This window comes from Aphelocoma coerulescens, chromosome 1, assembly GCF_041296385.1.
Source record: "Aphelocoma coerulescens isolate FSJ_1873_10779 chromosome 1, UR_Acoe_1.0, whole genome shotgun sequence".
NCBI lineage: Eukaryota > Metazoa > Chordata > Aves > Passeriformes > Corvidae > Aphelocoma > Aphelocoma coerulescens.
Window position 1 is genome coordinate 78,678,965 of NC_091013.1, and position 18,750 is coordinate 78,697,714.

The 18,750-nt window shown below is 36.8% G+C and overlaps 1 protein-coding gene across 3 annotated transcripts; it reads left to right on the forward strand.

The window, feature by feature from the left end:
• The first annotated feature begins 69 nt into the window (after nt 1–69).
• KBTBD3 (kelch repeat and BTB domain containing 3) lies at nt 70–16,903 on the forward strand. 3 transcript variants are annotated; one of them, XM_069014634.1, is made up of 4 exons: nt 118–148; nt 6,913–7,045; nt 8,333–8,574; nt 11,320–16,903. In XM_069014634.1, exons 3-4 carry the CDS (start codon nt 8,351–8,353, stop codon nt 12,938–12,940), a joined length of 1,845 nt encoding a protein of 614 aa, XP_068870735.1. In that variant the 5' UTR covers nt 118–148; nt 6,913–7,045; nt 8,333–8,350; the 3' UTR covers nt 12,941–16,903. The 3 variants fall into 3 exon arrangements, with proteins under 3 accessions (XP_068870744.1, XP_068870735.1, XP_068870729.1); XM_069014628.1 differs by lacking the exon at nt 118–148 and adding an exon at nt 409–927; XM_069014643.1 differs by lacking the exon at nt 6,913–7,045 and having other exon boundaries at nt 70–148.
• Nucleotides 16,904–18,750: the final 1,847 nt, after the last annotated feature.

An 18,750-nucleotide genomic window follows, 5' to 3' on the forward strand; every position in this document is an offset into this window, starting at 1 on the left:
TGGGCGGGCTCCCACCTGGAGTGACGGCCGGCAGAACCATTCCGAGTGCCAGTAGTAGTAGAATGACGCCGGAAGGAGCCAATCTGCTGGAGTCGCTGCTGCGGAGGGTGGGCCAGAGCGGTCGGTGAGCTGCGGGTGTTGGCTGCAGGTGGGTGCGCGCTGCTCGGAGGGAGCGCTCAGGGGGGACTAGCGCTTCGCCGCCTGCGGAGAGGCGGCAGTGCCCGAGACCGCCGCATGCCGCGGCCGGGTCGCGCTGTGAGGGAAGGGGATCCCTTTGCCCCATCCCGCCCGTCCTGTCAGAATTAGTCCTCCCTTAGAATGAACGGAGCCGCCGCGGAGCGCAGGCGCGGGCCTCCTGAGCATGCGCAGTAGGGGCGCTGACGCCGCTGCCCTCCCCTGGCGGGTGGGGCGGGGGCGATGGCGGCCGGAGCCGCAGGGCTGGGACTAGTGAGGCTGGAGACGGCCGATAACCCTGGCCGGGGTACAGAGAATGTAGTTGCCCGCTAAGTTCTGCCTCCCTCGGCCCTGTGCGACACAGGGAGGTGGTCCTCGAGGGGGAGGTGGTCCTTGGTGGCAACGCGACCCCTTGAGGACAGGTGATGCCCGGCGCATCTCTGCCATTGGCGCATCTTGCTGAGGTGTTGCCGTCAGCGCATCCATTCGGCTGGAGAGCCGTCCGGACCCCTGGCAGAGCTGTCGCAGCGGGGTGGGCTCTGTTTGCCTTTTATTGACTATAAAGAGGAGCTGATTGTCCCGAGAGCAGATGCAACGCGCTGCATCACCCTAGCTGGGTTCTGGCTCCTAAGGATCTGTCTGAACAAGCGCCTTTTGTGTCTCGTGCTCATTGCTCTGTTAAGAACTCTAATGGTTGTCAGAACTGGATTCCCATGTGCCCTCATTTATTGGCCATCTGTAAATCCTCAAAAGGTAATAAATTTACTTGCCCTTTGGTTCTGGAGTTGAACCATAGCTAAAAAATTAGGGCCTATTTGAAAATTTACAGCCTTTCTGTTGCTTGCCTTTAGAAATACTTAGCTTCATCCATCCTGTATTGACCATGTACAAATGAGGCAAAAATACTGAAAATTGTATTCTTGCAGGTATTTCTTACAGTCCTCCTTTTTTGTTGTTGTTTAGCATTCCCAGCTCACTGTTAATACGGAAAACTGCTGTTTCTACACAGGCCAGAAGGTCTTTGTGTCTAAAATAGGTCTCAGTTATAACTGAGTATAGATTGGTCTTTGCAAAGTATTTTAAACACATAAGTAACATTCGGATAAAAAATCACCAAGGAATCAGTAGGGTATTTGACTAATTTCAAAATATTATTCCTATTTTTCCTCATGATTTAGCAAAGCAAGGAATGGCATAATCTTACGTATTATCCAAACCCATAGACAAAGTTAACTGACAGCAGAGGAGGATTTAACACAGTCAAGAAAAAAATCCCAGGAAAATACTCTTTGCCAATATCAAACTCTAGCTGAGGCTTACATTTCAAACTTTGTATTCTGCATACTCTGAAGAGGAAATTGTGGCCTTATCTATATTTAGTTACTGATAGATGATAATACTAATGGATTGTGGATCTTACCTAGTTCCAAAAAAACCCCTCAGGTTTGATTGATAGGTTTGGCTTGTCCTGCTTTCTACTTAAAAAGATTTGAACATGTAGCAAGTTTTTTCACTAGTGGATTAATGCTTTTTTTAAAAAAATGAGCTTCATGTGTAAATGCAAACTGAAGCTCAAGATGCATTGTATAATATGTACTATAAGTATGGACATATTTAATATAAACCCAGATCTTTATTTTAAGTAAAACATGCTATGATAATAAATCATGCTAAGTTATTCTCTAAAGATGCTCAATATTGCATGCATGTTTTGAAAAAAACCACATATTTTAATCACATGCAAAAGTGACAGACTACAGAAGCCATTAAAAGCTGTGATTTTCTTTTACAGAATTTGCAGTTACTACTTTTGCCAGAATTAGAAGTACAGTATGTCATTTTAATTCCATTTTTTTCTGAAAATTAAAACTACAGTTCTTGATCTTTTTGGCTAAGAAAATAATTTGCAAAGGAACTTGATGAGTTCAAGAAATTTAATTTTAAGATAAAATCCAACCAGTTTTACTTCTTCTAAGTGCTTTTACTACTTTATCTTAACGGGTTCATGTGTTTGTCTGGGAACATGTATTTAATGATCACTGCTTGCAGAATGGGAATCTTCCACTCTTGGAATGCTTCCAGGAATTAGTTCAATTTCCTTACTTCCTACTGGTACCATGCTGGGTTTGTTTCCATGTTGATTTTTTTTTAATCACTTCTAAAGAACACAAAGCTTTAAAGTCTCTGTGTCACCTTTCAATCTGAGAATACTATCTCAACATTTATTATTGATAAATGTCACTTTTGTGGATTAAATGTCTCAAAATGTCCTGTGCATTTTTTTTGCTTGTCCTAAAATGATTGACTGAATATTATTTTTATTTGAAGTTCAATTATTTATGAAAAACCTGTGAGACTCAGTTGCATTGAAATTTCCAGGCAGGAAGTTGGAATTCTCTTAATGTTTTCAGTCCTAGGCGGTCCGTGACAATCAACACATTAATGGAATATAAAAGTACAGAACTTGTACTCAGTATTTATAGTTGAATTACATTTTAAACCACTCTTGTCTTTTTAGTCAGCAATTAGAAGTGTCACCAAATCCTACAGATATCTGTTCTACTCATATTCATCTTAATGAATGTTAAATTAGATGTGTAGTGCAGGGTGGTGTCTTTAAAACTTGTTAACAAGTCATTAATTTCTCTCCTTTTGATTGGACAAAGAATGAAAATAGCAAATCGTTTTGATGGATATACAGTAGACTCAATAATATATTTAATATTAGATCTTAGAATGCTGATAACGTATTTTTTTTCAAAACGTATATTATTTTTTCAAAACGTATATTTTTTCAAAACGTATATTAATGTGCAGTTAAATTTTGTATGAAAAAAAACAACTGAAAGTTTTATAGAGAAATCTATACAATGTCTTCATCTTCACTGTGCTTAATTCTTTTGTCCTAGGTACATAAAGTGTGCTGTAAAATACCAGCTCTTAGATTTACCTTTATTAAAATCCTGCTCCATAGTAAGACATACAATCCAGGCTGGTAGAAGGCCATGTGATAAACGTAATGTTCCATTGAAGAACAATTTATTTCTCATAAGATACCTGCTAAGAAGTACTAAGATTTAATTTTTTTTTAATTGTTGAGTGCTGTAGCACAGCTGTATTGTGCTTTCAGACAAAAGCAGATAGATTGTTTTAAAATTGTTTGTAAGTAATAAAGTACAAAATCAGGGTTGAGTTTAGACTGGTTTTGCCAGCTGTCTTGGAAGAGAAGAGAGCATCTACCCACACAGTGTTATTTGTATTTCTGAATGGCCACACCCTTGTGCTGGGAACAGTCTCCAGCTTCAGTCCTGGTTAAAAGGCTTTGTTCCTTTTTATTGTCAGGCAGGCACAGCCCCAACGGGCTTTTTCTGGCAAAGTATGAACTGAGCTATGTGTGATACTTACGTGTGCTCAGTACTTTCACAAAACAGCATTCCCTAGGCTATTTCAAAGTCATACATATTTGTATGTATATTTTTATTTTACTGTTATGAAGTGATCAAACAGTTTGGCGTAAGTCTTTGCCACTGTCTTTCTGGACCTTCATCTGGGTCCAGATGCTTCTTTCTTATTACACATCCTCTGCCTAGTTTGCTGTCTTTTCCATGGTTATTCACTAAGAAATAATTGCACATCTTCCACCGTTATCAACTTCATTAGCATATTTAAACTAATGTAATAATTTTATTTATCAGTTGTAGCAGCTAAGACTATTTGGACTGTTGGTTTACCAAAATCTTTTCAGCAAAAGTGTTTATTAATATACATACATTATCTGAGTATGATCAGTGCTTTGGTGGGAACTCCAACAGACTCTGCACGAACAAAAGTTCATCTTTGCTCAAAGGTCACTTCACAGTTCTGTTTGCTCTTTCAAATCTGGTGGAATGGATGTGAAAACCACTTCTAGGAGGTGTATTGCACTGGTTATGATTTTAGTGTATGCCTGTATGTTCTGAAAATGTCTGTCCTGGATGTTTTTCGTCTCCTTTATGAGTTTAACAGTATGCTATGTTTACAGTCTCCTAGAATAAAAATATCTAGGATTCAGCATATATGCAGGTTATTAAATTGATAGTCTAAAGGTCATTTGGACTTTCCAAAGGAAAAGTAGAGGCAAATAAACTAAACATTTCAGTATCTTCTAGGTACAGAATTATAAGAATACTTAAGAAGGATTGTTGATGGTGCTAACTAAAAGACAATCATAAATATGTTACGTCCTCTATATCTTGGAAAAGGACCATTAGCATAGGTGAAATAAAACAGTTCTGCTAGAACTGCTAGAAATTCAGTGAGGTTTTGGCAGCTGTTTGCATGCAATTAAAGTCATTTAAACACTTTCTTGTAGCTTTTTACCAATAGCTTAGATACTAAGAGGAATGTGTGTATATCTCATATTTTGACTATTGTCTTATCAGAGTTCTCAGTGTGGTTACCTGGTATCTGAGTCAATGAGCTCATTACATTCCAGACTGCTCCGTCCCTTACTGTCTTGGGAAAAGGACAGTGTTAAAACTGGCAAAGGGTTGTAACTAGGTGATCCCTAATGGCCCTCCCAACCCAAACCACTCTATGATTCTACAACAGAGGGGTCTTTTAAACAGCACAACTAATGAGGTCTGGGCCCTTATTACTGGGTTTTGTGACAGATCGTAAGAATGCTCTTACCCTCAGAGCTCCCAGGTGGTCCCTTATTTAATCCACCGTAATGACCAAAATAAACTTACTATCACCAGCCTTCTGGTCAGCTGCTGGCTGCTCTGTGGCCATACACAGACTGGCCATTGCTTGCCACTCCATTGTCAGGAATGCAGAATGCCTGGCCCCTCAGCTGGAGACCTGAACAGATAGTTTTGAGAGGTACATATTTGTCCCCCACACATGTATTGTATGGGGTTGACCTTTACCACTGTGAAGTTTGCATCAATTTTCACTGTAGCGGCCAATTGGCCTCTTGGTTGAGGTGGCTTACAAGGAAAATAAACCAGGTCAAATGTTTAACTTTTTAGGTTTGTTGTTTTATTGGGTTTTTTTAGAAAAGCAGGCTAATAGCTAAGAGGGCATTTGTCAGTGTAAGATTGTAAATGTCCAGTACACGAGCAGGGAGGTTTTGTCAAGTGATGAGAGACTGGATCACGTACAGCAGTACTTGTGTCATGTTCCAGGAGATGCTGCAAGGCCGGTTGCTGAACAGCACACAGGCATGTCTTAAACAGCAAAAGTAAGAGATCACAACTCTAATGAACCATTTACTGGAGCTTGGTTCTTGGTAATCCACATAAAGACAGGCTTTGTAATTGGAATCCTGTGGGAGTTTATGGAGCAAATAAAAGGAGGGGTGTTCCCCAAGCATTCCTGAGCTGCAGACCTCTTCAACATATGTCTGCACCCCCTACGTTTCTTACCCCATTGTCAAAGTTGATCAAATATTTATTAAAAAACCTATTGATTAGTTCATATGGCTTTGTAGAAGAATGCATGAAATAATTATAAATGCTAGTTGGCCTTGTTTAGCATACCAAATTTTAGCTGAATTGTTAAGATAGTTTGGAGAGCCCTAAAATCATCAACAGATTGAGTAAAGTGGTACATTAATAGCAAAATTATGAAACAAGTCAGGAATTGGCTACAAGAGATTTGGAAATTAAATTTTTTTAATACATATTTTTTAAATGGAGAGGAAGATGAATTAGGCTAAGTCATTGCACAGCATTCATTACTACATTCCTTAATCATGGACAAAACATTAAAGATACACTTCTGAATTTTCCTTTTAAGAAAATAATGAGATACTGCTATTAGAGATTAGGATTAGGATGCACTAGATGATTTGCAAATTGGACTAGAGACAGTGATGAGATCTCAACCATAATGTTGTACAACAAATCTTGTATCAGTGAAAGAAATTTAGGACCAAACCAGAGGAAAGAGAAAATTGCAAGAAATAATAAGGAAAAACAGAAATTCAGTCTTCTAAGTGGACCTTGGAAAGTTTGACAATTATTCATTCTAATGAAAGTTGAGAGAGGATATCAACACTCTTGATAATTGTAAGAGTGAATAAGTATACAAAGGAAAATTAAGTCAAATAATTTTAACAGAAGAATAAATATATATAAGCATTAATAAATTGATTGTGTAATTAAGAGGTTTACAGTCTCTATACCAATGTACTGGAATAGAGTTCTTGTGGTAATAGGTTGGTAAAAGAAAACTTTCTGAAACATCGATTGCTTGTATGAAAGTGATCATATAATGTCTTGCCTAAAATAGCATAGGTGGACTTGATTACAGTGGATGTTTCCATGTTCTTTATAAAAATACAAATATTACTGAAATTTTACCTCCTGAAAGCACATTTTAGGTTGGAGCTTGCTATAGAAATTACATGTAAGAGGAGAAAGATGTCTAGTATCTATTGTCAGCTCCAGAATTTTGCAGAAAGGTTTATGTTTCTTTTAGAAGAAGTGTTATTTTACCTGATGCCAAATAAACTTTGAAATTCACTTACTTTTTTAACAAAGGTTTCATTCAAATGTGGGAAACTAATGTTATTGAAGCAACTCTGCTTTTGAAGATTCAGTCTTTTGAGGAGCAGGCTTTAAAATTCATAAGAAAAGAGTATTCTAGAAAATTCTGACATATGAAAAAGTTTTATGATTTATGGAAGTTGGGGTTTATGAGGCCATACATTATCAGAATAAATGGTGGTCTTGTTCTTCTGTATTTTCCTAGTTCCTCAGGCTTAGAATGGAAACAGTGAATACGTTGAGATTGTCTGGCCATGGGAAGGAGAAGATGCCTGCTCCAGGGGTGCCAGTGCTGGCAGCAAGATCACTGGATCTCTTCTATTCCAGGAGACATGGAGGTCTATTTGTGGTTGGAGCTACCTGACTAGATAAAGTATAGATCAGTCTGCTGTGAAAGTACCTCACATGAAGAAGACTGCCTGATGGTTTAGTTTGCTCTGAATGTATCATGTCATCAGATAAGCCCTTCCATGAAATTAAAAACCAAAACCAGTGTTTTCTTGTTTCTGGGTTTTGTTTGGAATTTTTTGTCCCCTGTCAATTCAGGTGGGCCCTTACCTGTTGCTGATTCTAATTGGAATTGTGGAAGCAAAATCCTGGAATAAAAAAAATCGGAATGTTTCTTTAAGCCTTAAAATAGGCAGTCTTGACTCAGAGTTGCAGTAAGGGCAGTTTATACATCTGGAATATATAAATAGCTCTTTAAATAGGTGTAAATAAAATATACTTATGTTTGAAGTTGACAAAGGGGAGTAAAATATTTTCATTGTAAAACCCAATTAAAGCCAATTTACCATAGAAAAAAACACACTTCAGTGTAGGGATTTTCATTCAGAAAAAAGACTTGGCTGCTGAAAGGGAGATGGTCTTAAATTTAAATGTGTTCTAAAGCCAGTTAATTTACACCACTGTAAATTAAAATCAGAGTGGGCAAACATAAAACTTCCTAACAAGACTAGAGCTACATGACAAAATCAGTTTCAATTGAGTAAACACTCAAAGGTGTACTGTCACCAAATTGTCTCTAAATGACCCTATTTGGTAAGCCCCAGCAATCCTGTGATTCAGCCAGGCTGTTGGTGTTTGTATTCCGTTATTGCAGTCCAGAGTGCCGCATGGGAATCCACTTAAGAAGCAGTCTAGTAGCTTGTGTCTCCCTTCCACTACAAGCTGTAGAGTGATGAGCCTTTTGGAATGTAAAATATGTAACAAAGTTTTCTTTTTCCATCTTAATTTTACATAAAATTGTAAGAATTGGGGGGTTTTTGAGGGTAAGCCTAGGACTAGTCTTTCTCTTAAATGACAAACACACTCCTTGATGTGCTTCCTGTGGACTGTACTGAAAAAATTCCTACAGGTGGGTATTATCTGTAGAATTGTTCTCTGATACATGGCAGATAATTTACTTTTAAAAATATGCCATGTGTATATATTTTACAAAATAGTAGTATTATCAAATTCAGTGTAAAAATCACTTATAACACAAATTTCTAACTGTGCATAGGAGTTACAAACTAAATTAAATGCTGGGAACTTCTTTCTTTGTTTTACGGTGTATTGATTTTGCTTGGGGTTTTTTTTTAATAATAAGACTGTAGAATCAATTACTTATTTTTCCATTTCAGGAATAGATTGAAGAAAACATGGCCAATCAACGGGATTACATTAGCAGACCTATTTGCAATGGAATTTCTGTTCCTGAAAATAAAATCAATTCCTTAGTGGCTGAAGGTCATGGACAACAAATTCTAAAAGTACTACAAAAGTTCAGAGAACAAAATATATTTTTTGATTTTAAAATTCTTGTGAAAGATGAAATAATTCCCTGTCATCGTTGTGTACTGGCAGCATGCAGTGATTTTTTCAGGTAAACCTATTTTTGGCATGAATATGCAGGAAATAGATTCTAAGTTCTCTGGGAGGGAGGGAAGGAATAGAATTAAAAAAAAAAAAAAGTGAAAAAAAATTATCACAATTTACATATATCTGCAGAGTTTTGAGCAAAGCATTCAAATATCATTTTAAGGGTATGCCAGTTCTTTGTGTTTTCAAAAAGTCACAAGGACTCTGTGAATCAGATTCTGACAGCAATCCAAACTCTGAAATACAAGTTTCAAATCGTGTGTGGTTGTGCTGTTAGGTAGAACTGGCACAAGTTAAATATATTTAGGAGTTACCTGTTGCCCATATCAGTACTTGAAGGTCTGCAAGGATATTGTTTGACTTTTGACACATTTACATTGTGAAACTTAACAGATTGACTACAAATACATCTTGTACTGAGCAATTGTGGATAAATTGTACATAACTTTGGAATGGAACTGGTTTTTGTTTGTCCAAGATGAGTGGTCAGTATAGTAGGGATTGTCTTCAGAGGTATTTAAACAGATATGCATACTTTTCCTAAACTACAGATTTCAGCCTTTCAGCATGAAATGGATCTTCCTTCTGGTGCTTAACGCTATGTGTTCTTAAAGGACAGCCAGATCATTCACATACAGAATTTAATTTATAAAGAAAGCTTGCTAACCCTTTTATTAGAAAGGTTCGCACTTGCAGTTCCACACTGAAAGTGTTTCTGAACACAGTTAACGTAAAACAGAGCTAAGACTCTAACAATGAAAAAATGGACTCCTTGGAATGAGTTAATGGCCTCAATTCAGTTGCCCGTACATAGGTGAGTGTTATTTTCAAATGTCCTGGAACATGGTCTAAGTGAGCCTGCCATATATGACAGAAGACAGCTAGATGTGTTCTAAGAATTACTGAAAGAAGGAAGAAATGCAGATGAAATGAGTACTTTCTCCACTGTAGCAGCAGATTTGTTTTTTTTCTCTGACACACAGAATTACTTCATTTGTTTTTAACTTCTTGACAGCACCGAGATGATCTGGTAGAAAGAAATACTAGGATGAAATAGCTTCCAGTGGTAATTTTTAGAACTGAAGTTAAGCACATATGGAAATGCGTGTGTCCTTTTCATTACCTGCAGACTCTTCAGATTAAAATCTGCCAGGAGAGATCTCTCCCTGCTCCTAACGGTTAATATGGCGGATAATAGCAGCCATCAGATTCATAAGTTGTCCTGGAATGCAAGGCCCATTTTTTACCTTCAAGGAATAAAAATTACCTAATCCACTAGATACATTTTAAAATGGAACACCTTTTGTCTTCCCTGGCCTTTGGACTTCTCTTAGTTTTGGCTTCATTGTGTAAACCCAAGATTCAGCAACATTTTGATCCTTACTTGTTAGCTTCCAGTGTCAAAGCCTTTGTCTACATTGCTCTCCTTCTACTGGTATTGTTCAGTTGCTATTTTACTCCCTAATTAGAGATTTCATAGCTCTTGGGTTAATGAGGAAAGGATTATAAGGGTCATCACTTAGTATGCAAAGAGGTCTTTGGGACACAGGTGTCTTACTGTAATTTTATGTTCTTGTTCAGGAAATCAGGCAAGTTCCTGCTTTACCAGATGTTCATGTCCCATAGAGTATGTGCTATACACAGTGATGTTTTTTCCTCTGGCTTCAGAAAAGGATGGGATTGTAAAAATCCCATACAACAGAGATACTAAGTGTATAACTGAACTATGAAATAACACTTTTTTTTAATATGAATTAACTATGATGTATTAATGATCCAGATTCTGTCCTTTGCATTTGATGATTTATCCAACTCTTCCTCCACTATAACATTGTGTCATATTCAGAAGCCACTGCTTCCTAGCCTGATGCTTAGGCTCTGAGTGGGTAGGGCAAGGGATATTGCAGCACTGTTCTGTTGTTACCAGCACTTACCAGCTTGTAAAACTTTAGATATTTTATCTTGCCTTATTAGATTGTGTGAAATAGTTAAATGTTATTACATACTTAGAGTAAGGCAGTTAAAGTTGTAATAAAATTTCCTCAAATCTACTGATCAGTAGTTCATTCCACAATTTCAACTATCATCTTTGTATTCAGCCACAATCTACTTTCTGCAGTTTCATTGTGTTGTGCAATCATATGTCAAAACCTAATTTTTTCTCTGACATTGGCCTGTACTCGTACATCTCTGTCAACTCTAAAGCAAGAATTAAGTTTCCTTGTGTTTTTTTTTCCTCATTAACCCCTCACCTACTTTTATTTCTGAGGACTACACCCATCATCTCTCTGGCCATTTGCTCAGCCTGCATTTTGGAAGGCTTTTTTTTTTCCACTTCATTTTATATATTCATCCACAGTGCATGACCTAACTCATGGGGCTTTTATACTATGTATTTTTTAAATCAGCCTTTATTTCCTAGGCTGTTGAAACTGATGCTGTCCTGAACAATTTCACATTTTCTCTCACACTGAGAGCTGCAGACTTCATCACTGTTTGTGAAAATCCACAGAAAACACAGGTGCTGCTATCATTTTGTTAAGCCATCACTTTGAATACATTCTTATTCTTGGTATGTTTTTCTTCAAACATACCAAGTAAATTCATTGTTCATATAAGAACTTCCATATTTTAGACCTATTTTAGACCAGCCCACAGTATTACGTGCCTCTGATTGTCTCCTTCCGCATTAGTGTTCTCTTCTGTTTGCTAAATCTTTGTGTGTATCTTTTCTGTATTTTATTCACAGAGCCATGTTTGAAGTTAATATGAAAGAACGAGATGATGGCAATGTTACTATTAGTAACCTATCACCCAAGGCAGTGAAAGCTTTTCTTGATTATGCTTACACAGGAAAAACAGAGATAACCAATGATAATGTGGAAATGCTCTTCCAACTGTCATCATTTCTTCAAGTTTCACTCCTTTCCAAAGCTTGCAGTGACTTCCTAATAAAAAGTATTGATCTTGTGAATTGCTTACAGTTGCTTTCTCTATCAGAAAGTTATGGGTCCGTGCGCTTGTTTGATCATGCACTAGATTTTGTACAACACCACTTTTCATTGCTGCTCAGATCAAGTGATTTTTTGGAGATGAATTTTGAGATATTACAAAAATGTCTTGAGGCTGATGAACTAAATGTCCCTGAGGAAGAATCAGTGTTGAAAGCTGTCCTCCAATGGACCAAACACAACTTAGAAACACGGCAGAAATACCTGCCTAATTTGATTAAAAAAGTGAGATTACACCAGTTACCCGAAAAGACTTTGCAGGACTTTCTGCATTCTGAAGAACACTTACTTAAGAGTGCTAATTGCTCAGTAATAATCAATGATGCAGTTAAAAGTGTGCAGAACTTTAGTGGATTGTTTCCAGATGCACGTCCTTCAACAACAGAAAAATACATATTTGTTCATAAAACTGATGAAGATGGAGAAAACAGACATACATTCTGCTACAACATCAAAACAGATAAATGGAAAGAACTACCACATACGCACATGATTGATCTGCCAGGGTCAAGTTTATCTAGCTATGGAGAAAAAATATTTATAACTGGAGGATGCAAGGGGAATTGTTATAGGACTGTTAGGCTTCATATTGCTGAACCGTTCCATGATGCCACTGACCAAACCTGGTGCTACTGTCCAGTCAGCAATGAATTCTCCATAGTGTCAGCTATGAAGAAACCACGGACAATGCACACGTCTGTTGTAACCTTAAACCAGCTCTTTGTAATAGGTGGAAAGACCAGAGGAGCTCAAGAAACTCGGAGTCTTTTGGATGTAGAATCCTATAATCCTCTTTCCAAAGACTGGACATCTGTAAGCCAATTACCAAGAGGTATCTACTATCCAGAAGCAAGTGCATGCCAGAATATAATTTATGTCCTTGGCTCAGAAGTAGAGATTACTGATGCCTTTAATCCATCTCTTGACTGTTTCTTCAAGTATAATGCTATGACTGATCAGTGGTCTGAGCTTGTAGCAGAATTTGGGCAGTTTTTCCATGCAACTCTAATCAAAGCTGTTCCAGTGAACTGTACATTGTACATATGTGATCTCTCCACCTACAAGGTCTACAGTTTTTGCCCAGAAACCTGTGTTTGGAAAGGGGAAGGATCTTTTGAATGCGCTGGCTTTAATGCAGGGGCAGTTGGGACAGAAGACAAAATTTATATACTAGGTGGTGATTATGCTCCAGAAGAAATCACAGATGAAGTTCAAGTCTACCACAGCAGTAGGTCTGAGTGGGAAGAAGTTTCACCAATGCCAAGAGCCTTAACTGAGTTTTACTGTCAGGTCATTCAGTTTAATAAGTATAGGGACCCCTGGTCACCTGTACTGACAATTTGCTCTGGAGAATTTTGAAACTCCTGGGTCAAAAGAGTCTGTGTAAATGCATAAGTTTTAGAACAGTTTTTAAGTATTAGTTTACAGATGGAGAAATACGTACCCGTTTGTTTAAATTTTCAGTTTAAATTATATGCTGTAGGATTGCTTTTGGAAGAGTCCATTAAAATGTCATTCATGCTAGTCATTATACAGACAGTATTACTTAATTTTACATACAACTTTTCTCTGTAATGATCAGAATAATTTTCAAAATACTACTTTTCAAAAAAGAATATTCATGAGGAATTTGTTGTGTAATATGTGCCATTATTTCCGTAATATTCACAGTTGTCCCAAAAGACAAATTGCTAAATGAGAAAACTGACTGTGATACTGTTTTCCCTATGTAACTGAAGTTTAAAAGAAATTTTCATTAGTGTTATTTAGATTTTCTATGTTCATAAACCCGTAAGAGGAATTCATTGTCAGCTTTATCTTATCAGAATGACCTTAGCAAGGACAAGAGCCAAAGTGACCTTCACAGTATTAAAACCAGGTATCTAACTTGAAGAGACTGATAATTCCTGTCATCTTACTTTAGCTCTTCAGGTTTACCAGTTTTTCTCCATCCTTGTGCCTTAGTAGTAGCTTTATTTTCTGTTTCCATCCCATTAACTGTGGCAAGGTAAACTTCAATAACATACTGCAGGGTAGGTAAGATTTCTACAGGATGGATGGTTCATGTGATATCTTTGCTTCAGTCATGTTGTTGACTAAAGAAAAAACACTTCAGGATGTTTTCTAACAGAAGTCTTCTATCTCTGAAGTCTTCAGTGCTACCTGCTAAGCAGTCACTAGGCTGCTTATAGCAGCAAGCTGTAGAACCAGTTGTAGCTGTTGCTTCGGTTAACTATGGGAAAAGTTTGTATCTTGTCATACATCAAATGCAAAGTTACAAAACTATACCCCCATATTAAAAGTCAATAGTAAATAGTATTTCTGAGGTGAGAAATCATCTCTTGTGGTTTAAATTAATTAAAACACTTTATCTTGAACTTCATGGTAATTTTAAATGTTAAAATAGTACACAGTAAACACTACACTATATATTGCTTGATAAACTTTAAGTAGTCAGCTGTTACAATGTTAAAATTATAATGGACTTTTAGTGCTAATATTAATCTAGCCATACGTTGTGAAGTAAATTTGATCTCATGCTTAAAAAGTCAGTCCTCTTTCTGACAGGAGGACATGAAATTAGCTAGTTTCATCAGTTAATTTGTAATCTTCCACAGCCTGAGAATTTCCTTTCTTATCAGGTATCCAGATAAGACACTGAGAGCCCTTATGTTCCATGTAAGTATTGTGAAAGCAGTAAGGTTGTCTTCTGCCAGACAGAATAATGGTTCTAAACATCTAAGCACACCTTTTCAAGCAGTTTAAAACATGAATAAAGTTTAGTGAGGCATCAGAGACATCTTTCACATGTCTTGAGACAACTGTGGTAAGTTCATTATCACATCACTACTGCATGTACTTTTTGCAAAACCTAAGCTGAATATTAATGCTTAAAGCTTAATATTGCCTAGAACATTCTTCTGTTTTAAACAGTCAGCAATGGAAAGTTCCAATTCTGTGATTGAATCTGTAATTTGTTATCAGATACCTTTATAAATTTAGATAACATTCATCATAACAATTTTCATAAGTATGTAAATGAAAATTATGTGCATTCGGAGAACATGTTAATTGAGCAGAACCCTTCCACTCAATAATTTCTGTATATTAACATGTGTGTCAGTTCTGTAGAAGTAAGTAGCTTGTTACAGTATTTTAGGCAACTTCCACATTTATTTTGGTTTTTTTCATTATAAGTCTCCAAATCATATTTTAACTAAATGTAGCTAGGTAACCTTTACAATCATGTTACGGAAATGCAAGTATTTTTATATTGGGACACAACTGCTTTTTGTTAGTGCAAAGCAAATGTATTGAGTAGAGAGAGGAAGAATACTATTCCTGCTTACTGAAACAATAGGAAAAAACCAGACACATAGGAAAACAGTAGTTTTAGTTTTAATAAAGCTACTCAGGGTAGCACAGAGACTTCATTAACCATTAATTATTGCAACTTGTCACATCATTGGAATACGAGGCGCAATTCACCTTTGCTTGTGTATTTGTGTTGTTTTTATACCTGAGTAATATGAGTATGCAATTTATGCATTGAGAAAAGTAACATAACATGCCCACAGTACATGGGTATAAATAGCTATGCAAATTGGAAGAGACTAGAGAATTGCAAGGTTTTTTAATTGCCACTGTCATGACCAGACTGCTGGATCACATAAACAGCAAGCGACTCATTCAGGTGATGCTCTTTCCCCTAAGTTTTTCCCTACAGCAGATCTTTTTGGCACTCTTCCACCCAGCTACTTGCTATAAGATTGGCATCTGACATTAGACAGAGCAGTGACGTATGTGAGATATTCCTCAGTATAGACACTGAAAACTGACTGAAGCTGAATTGGGAAAATAGTCATGCTTCTTTAATATTCTACACTACACTTGTGCAGGTACTAATGTCAGTTCCCAGTCTGACAAACCATTCATGGATTTCACAGGGAGTTGAGCTGTTTTACTCGGTGATCAGGAAATAATGTAGTAATGTCAGTTGCTTTCTAACGTTGCTTACAGAAGAGTTACTGTGAAATGGTACTGATTTTCTTCAGTTAGGCAGGTAAGCCTGTACTACAGCTCTTGCAGAAGGAAAAAGGGTAATTTGCCACATTTCCACATACAAAGTGTTAAATCTGGTAGCAGAATTGAATGCAGAAGAAGCAGAAGTGTTAGAAAGCCATGGTTAAAAACAAGGCTTCATGATAGAAGTAAGGACCTATGTTCCAAACCCTGTGATTAATTGCTAAAGATGTAAGAAATCTCAGTGAACTGCACAAAAGAATATGAATTACTTGCATGAATAACTGTTGTAGGTCTGGATCAAACATATTTTTCAGTCTACACAGCAGTTATGCAATTAAAAAGTCACAAATTTAATGCAAAGTGAGCTTTTTAATATCTTCTGACTTTTCAAAGCTCTTTGAATCAAAGCTTTATGAAAAAGTACCTTCGTCTAAAAATAGTCACTAGATTAATGATTACCTATGTTCTCACTGAAATAGTGATGTTTAAACATACAAAATGCATGTAAAATTATAATCTACTATTTGCACTTAAATGATGTAACCAAAACATTTCTAATAGTATTCTATTTTATGTCACAGAATACATTATAAGCATGACCAGTATAGTATACACGAAGATAATATATATTGTATGTGGGATTTTAATATCCAGTGACGATTATATTGGATAATCTCAATTTTTAAAGAATGCTATCAAAACATTATGGCACTTTGGTAATGTCATCATACTGGTTTAGTTGTTATAATAAATATCAATTATTCAGGTGTTTTATTGATTACGTTTGCACAGACCTGATGATTATTATTTAAGGACTAATTGTCTTCTATATTCTAAATACATTTGTAATAATTCAGCTTACTGCTGTTAAAAATTCATTATATTCACAAAATGGAGTAGATTTTCTGGGTCAGATTTATTTACGGTATTACTCTGTGAAGAAAATTGTTTACCTCCTCTGGTTAGTACTGGGTAGTAGGTAAGGTATAGGCTGTAGAATGTGCTGACTGCAGTTCCTAATGTGGAGATTAATTTTAGATGTTTCTGTTTGTAGACCAACAGGAGGCAGCATAACATCTATTTTAATTAAAACAGACTGAAAACAGGGATGTATTTGAGAATATTTATAGTTGAACACTATGCTCAATTTACTTTTTCCCTTCTAACACCCAATAAAGCATAGAGAACAGTAACATTTTGCTGCTGCCAGGGCTCTGCTGATATGTGGAAACCACGATATTACACGTTTGCCGAGATGTTCATTCTTTTGTGAAATAAAGCACTAAGCAACTGAAACCTTGTTGGGTCTCTTTTTTTTTTTTTTTTTTTTTTTTTCCAGTGAGGTTCAAACTGCAGAGAATCTACAGTGTTTCTAATGCAGGTAATCTTTTTGGTTTTTGTTTTTTTTCTAATTGGAGAACATTTTGAATGCTATAACCAAGAATGCAGCTAGCATGGATGAAAACTGCAGTGAGGGGGGTTTAGACTTATCCTTTGACCTGGTATTTGTATATCCTTTGCCTACTGAGTTACTGTTCCCATGCTAATTTTAATTGTCTGCTGAAAAGTTCCTAAGTTTACCATTGTAAGGTACTCATTTAAATTGGTATCATTTTTAGTTAGATGAGATTGATATACAGGTTTTTTAACAGTTTAAGTATTGCAAATGATTTGGTGTTCATTTTTATTGAAATGGACCTTCCATACTAGTAGAAGTAGCTTTAAATAAAAGGAGATAAAAGCTACTTAGTCTAAAATTTGGCATGCAGAAACAGCATCAATACGAAGTGACGGAGCCCAGTGTTGTCTTGTATTCTTCCAAAACTTAAAATTCTGTAACTCCAAGACTCCTCTGTAGATAAATTAGAGTTAAATCAATACAGATTAACCTTCCAGCACTCCAAGGCCTTTGCCCCAAAAGCCTTTCAGCTAGCAAAATCCTTTTGGAGACACGTACAAAGCATTCTAACAGCATTCACAATATTAAAAGCTTATATGGAACAATGAGGGGATTCACAGACCAAATCTGAGAGCCCAAGTTGCGTAACCCTGTGCACAATCAGAAGGAAATTGTATATGTATGTTCTACAGATCCAGGGAATTCACCATGGACTTGGAACAGTTTGCGTCTGAAGTAGACCATATGGTAGGGATTTTCTTACTGTCATCAAAAGCAAGGAAGAAAGAATCTGGATTTAATGATTAAAATACATAGAAATTACATATAAATTCAAGACAGCTCACATAAATGAAGGAGATCCAAGGATTTTTGTTGGAGGAAGCTGGTATACATCGGGATTTTTCATCAGTGATCAATAGCCTCCATAAAAGTGGAGTAACAATTTTGTGAGAAAGTAGAACTATTTAGGTTTATGTGTATGGCTACTCTAGGAAACCATATGCTTCCTAGCTGAAGTTATTCTAATGGATACTAATCATATTTAGTCTGTTTCTCCTTCACAATAAAAGAAGGATATTCAATTAGGTATAATTAGGACTAATTATTTTTGCAGACTGGCAGAGGTTCGGACTGTTAATGACTTCCACTTTCCATCATTTGTCCACCTACTTGCACCTGAATCTAATTTGAACTAGCTTGCAAGACCTTTAGGGTGCACTTGAGCACTGTTAAAATACTGGTAATAATGTAAAAGGGAGCCAAGTTCATGCATGGGTCTCAGTAAGAAATATCCCTGTATTATATATGCCATCCGAGTGGCATGGTGTTGCCACGCTACTCCTTACCATTTTCCTTTTTAACATGATTTTCAGTACACAATGAGCAAGTATGGCAGCAAAACTATCACTACCTGTAAGCAAACTGGTAAATTAATAGTTGGCTGCAACTGGAAAATACCATTTTAGGGAGATTTGTAGTTTCATCACCGTTATGATTATTGAAAGCTGTATCAATCAACTACCTACCTGTCCAGTTAAAGAACTTGGAATGAAAGGACTGAGCAAGTAATTGTTAACGAATATGCAAAGTAATAAATGCACAGACCAGGCTAGGCAGAATAGAAGTACATAACTTCGGAAAAGTAGGGTTACATCATCAAGGCAACAGGAGGTAGCACAGAGGGCAAGGACCAGACACAGCTTGTGTCGTAGGGGGGACGAGGAGCCCCAAGCCCGAAAGCTCC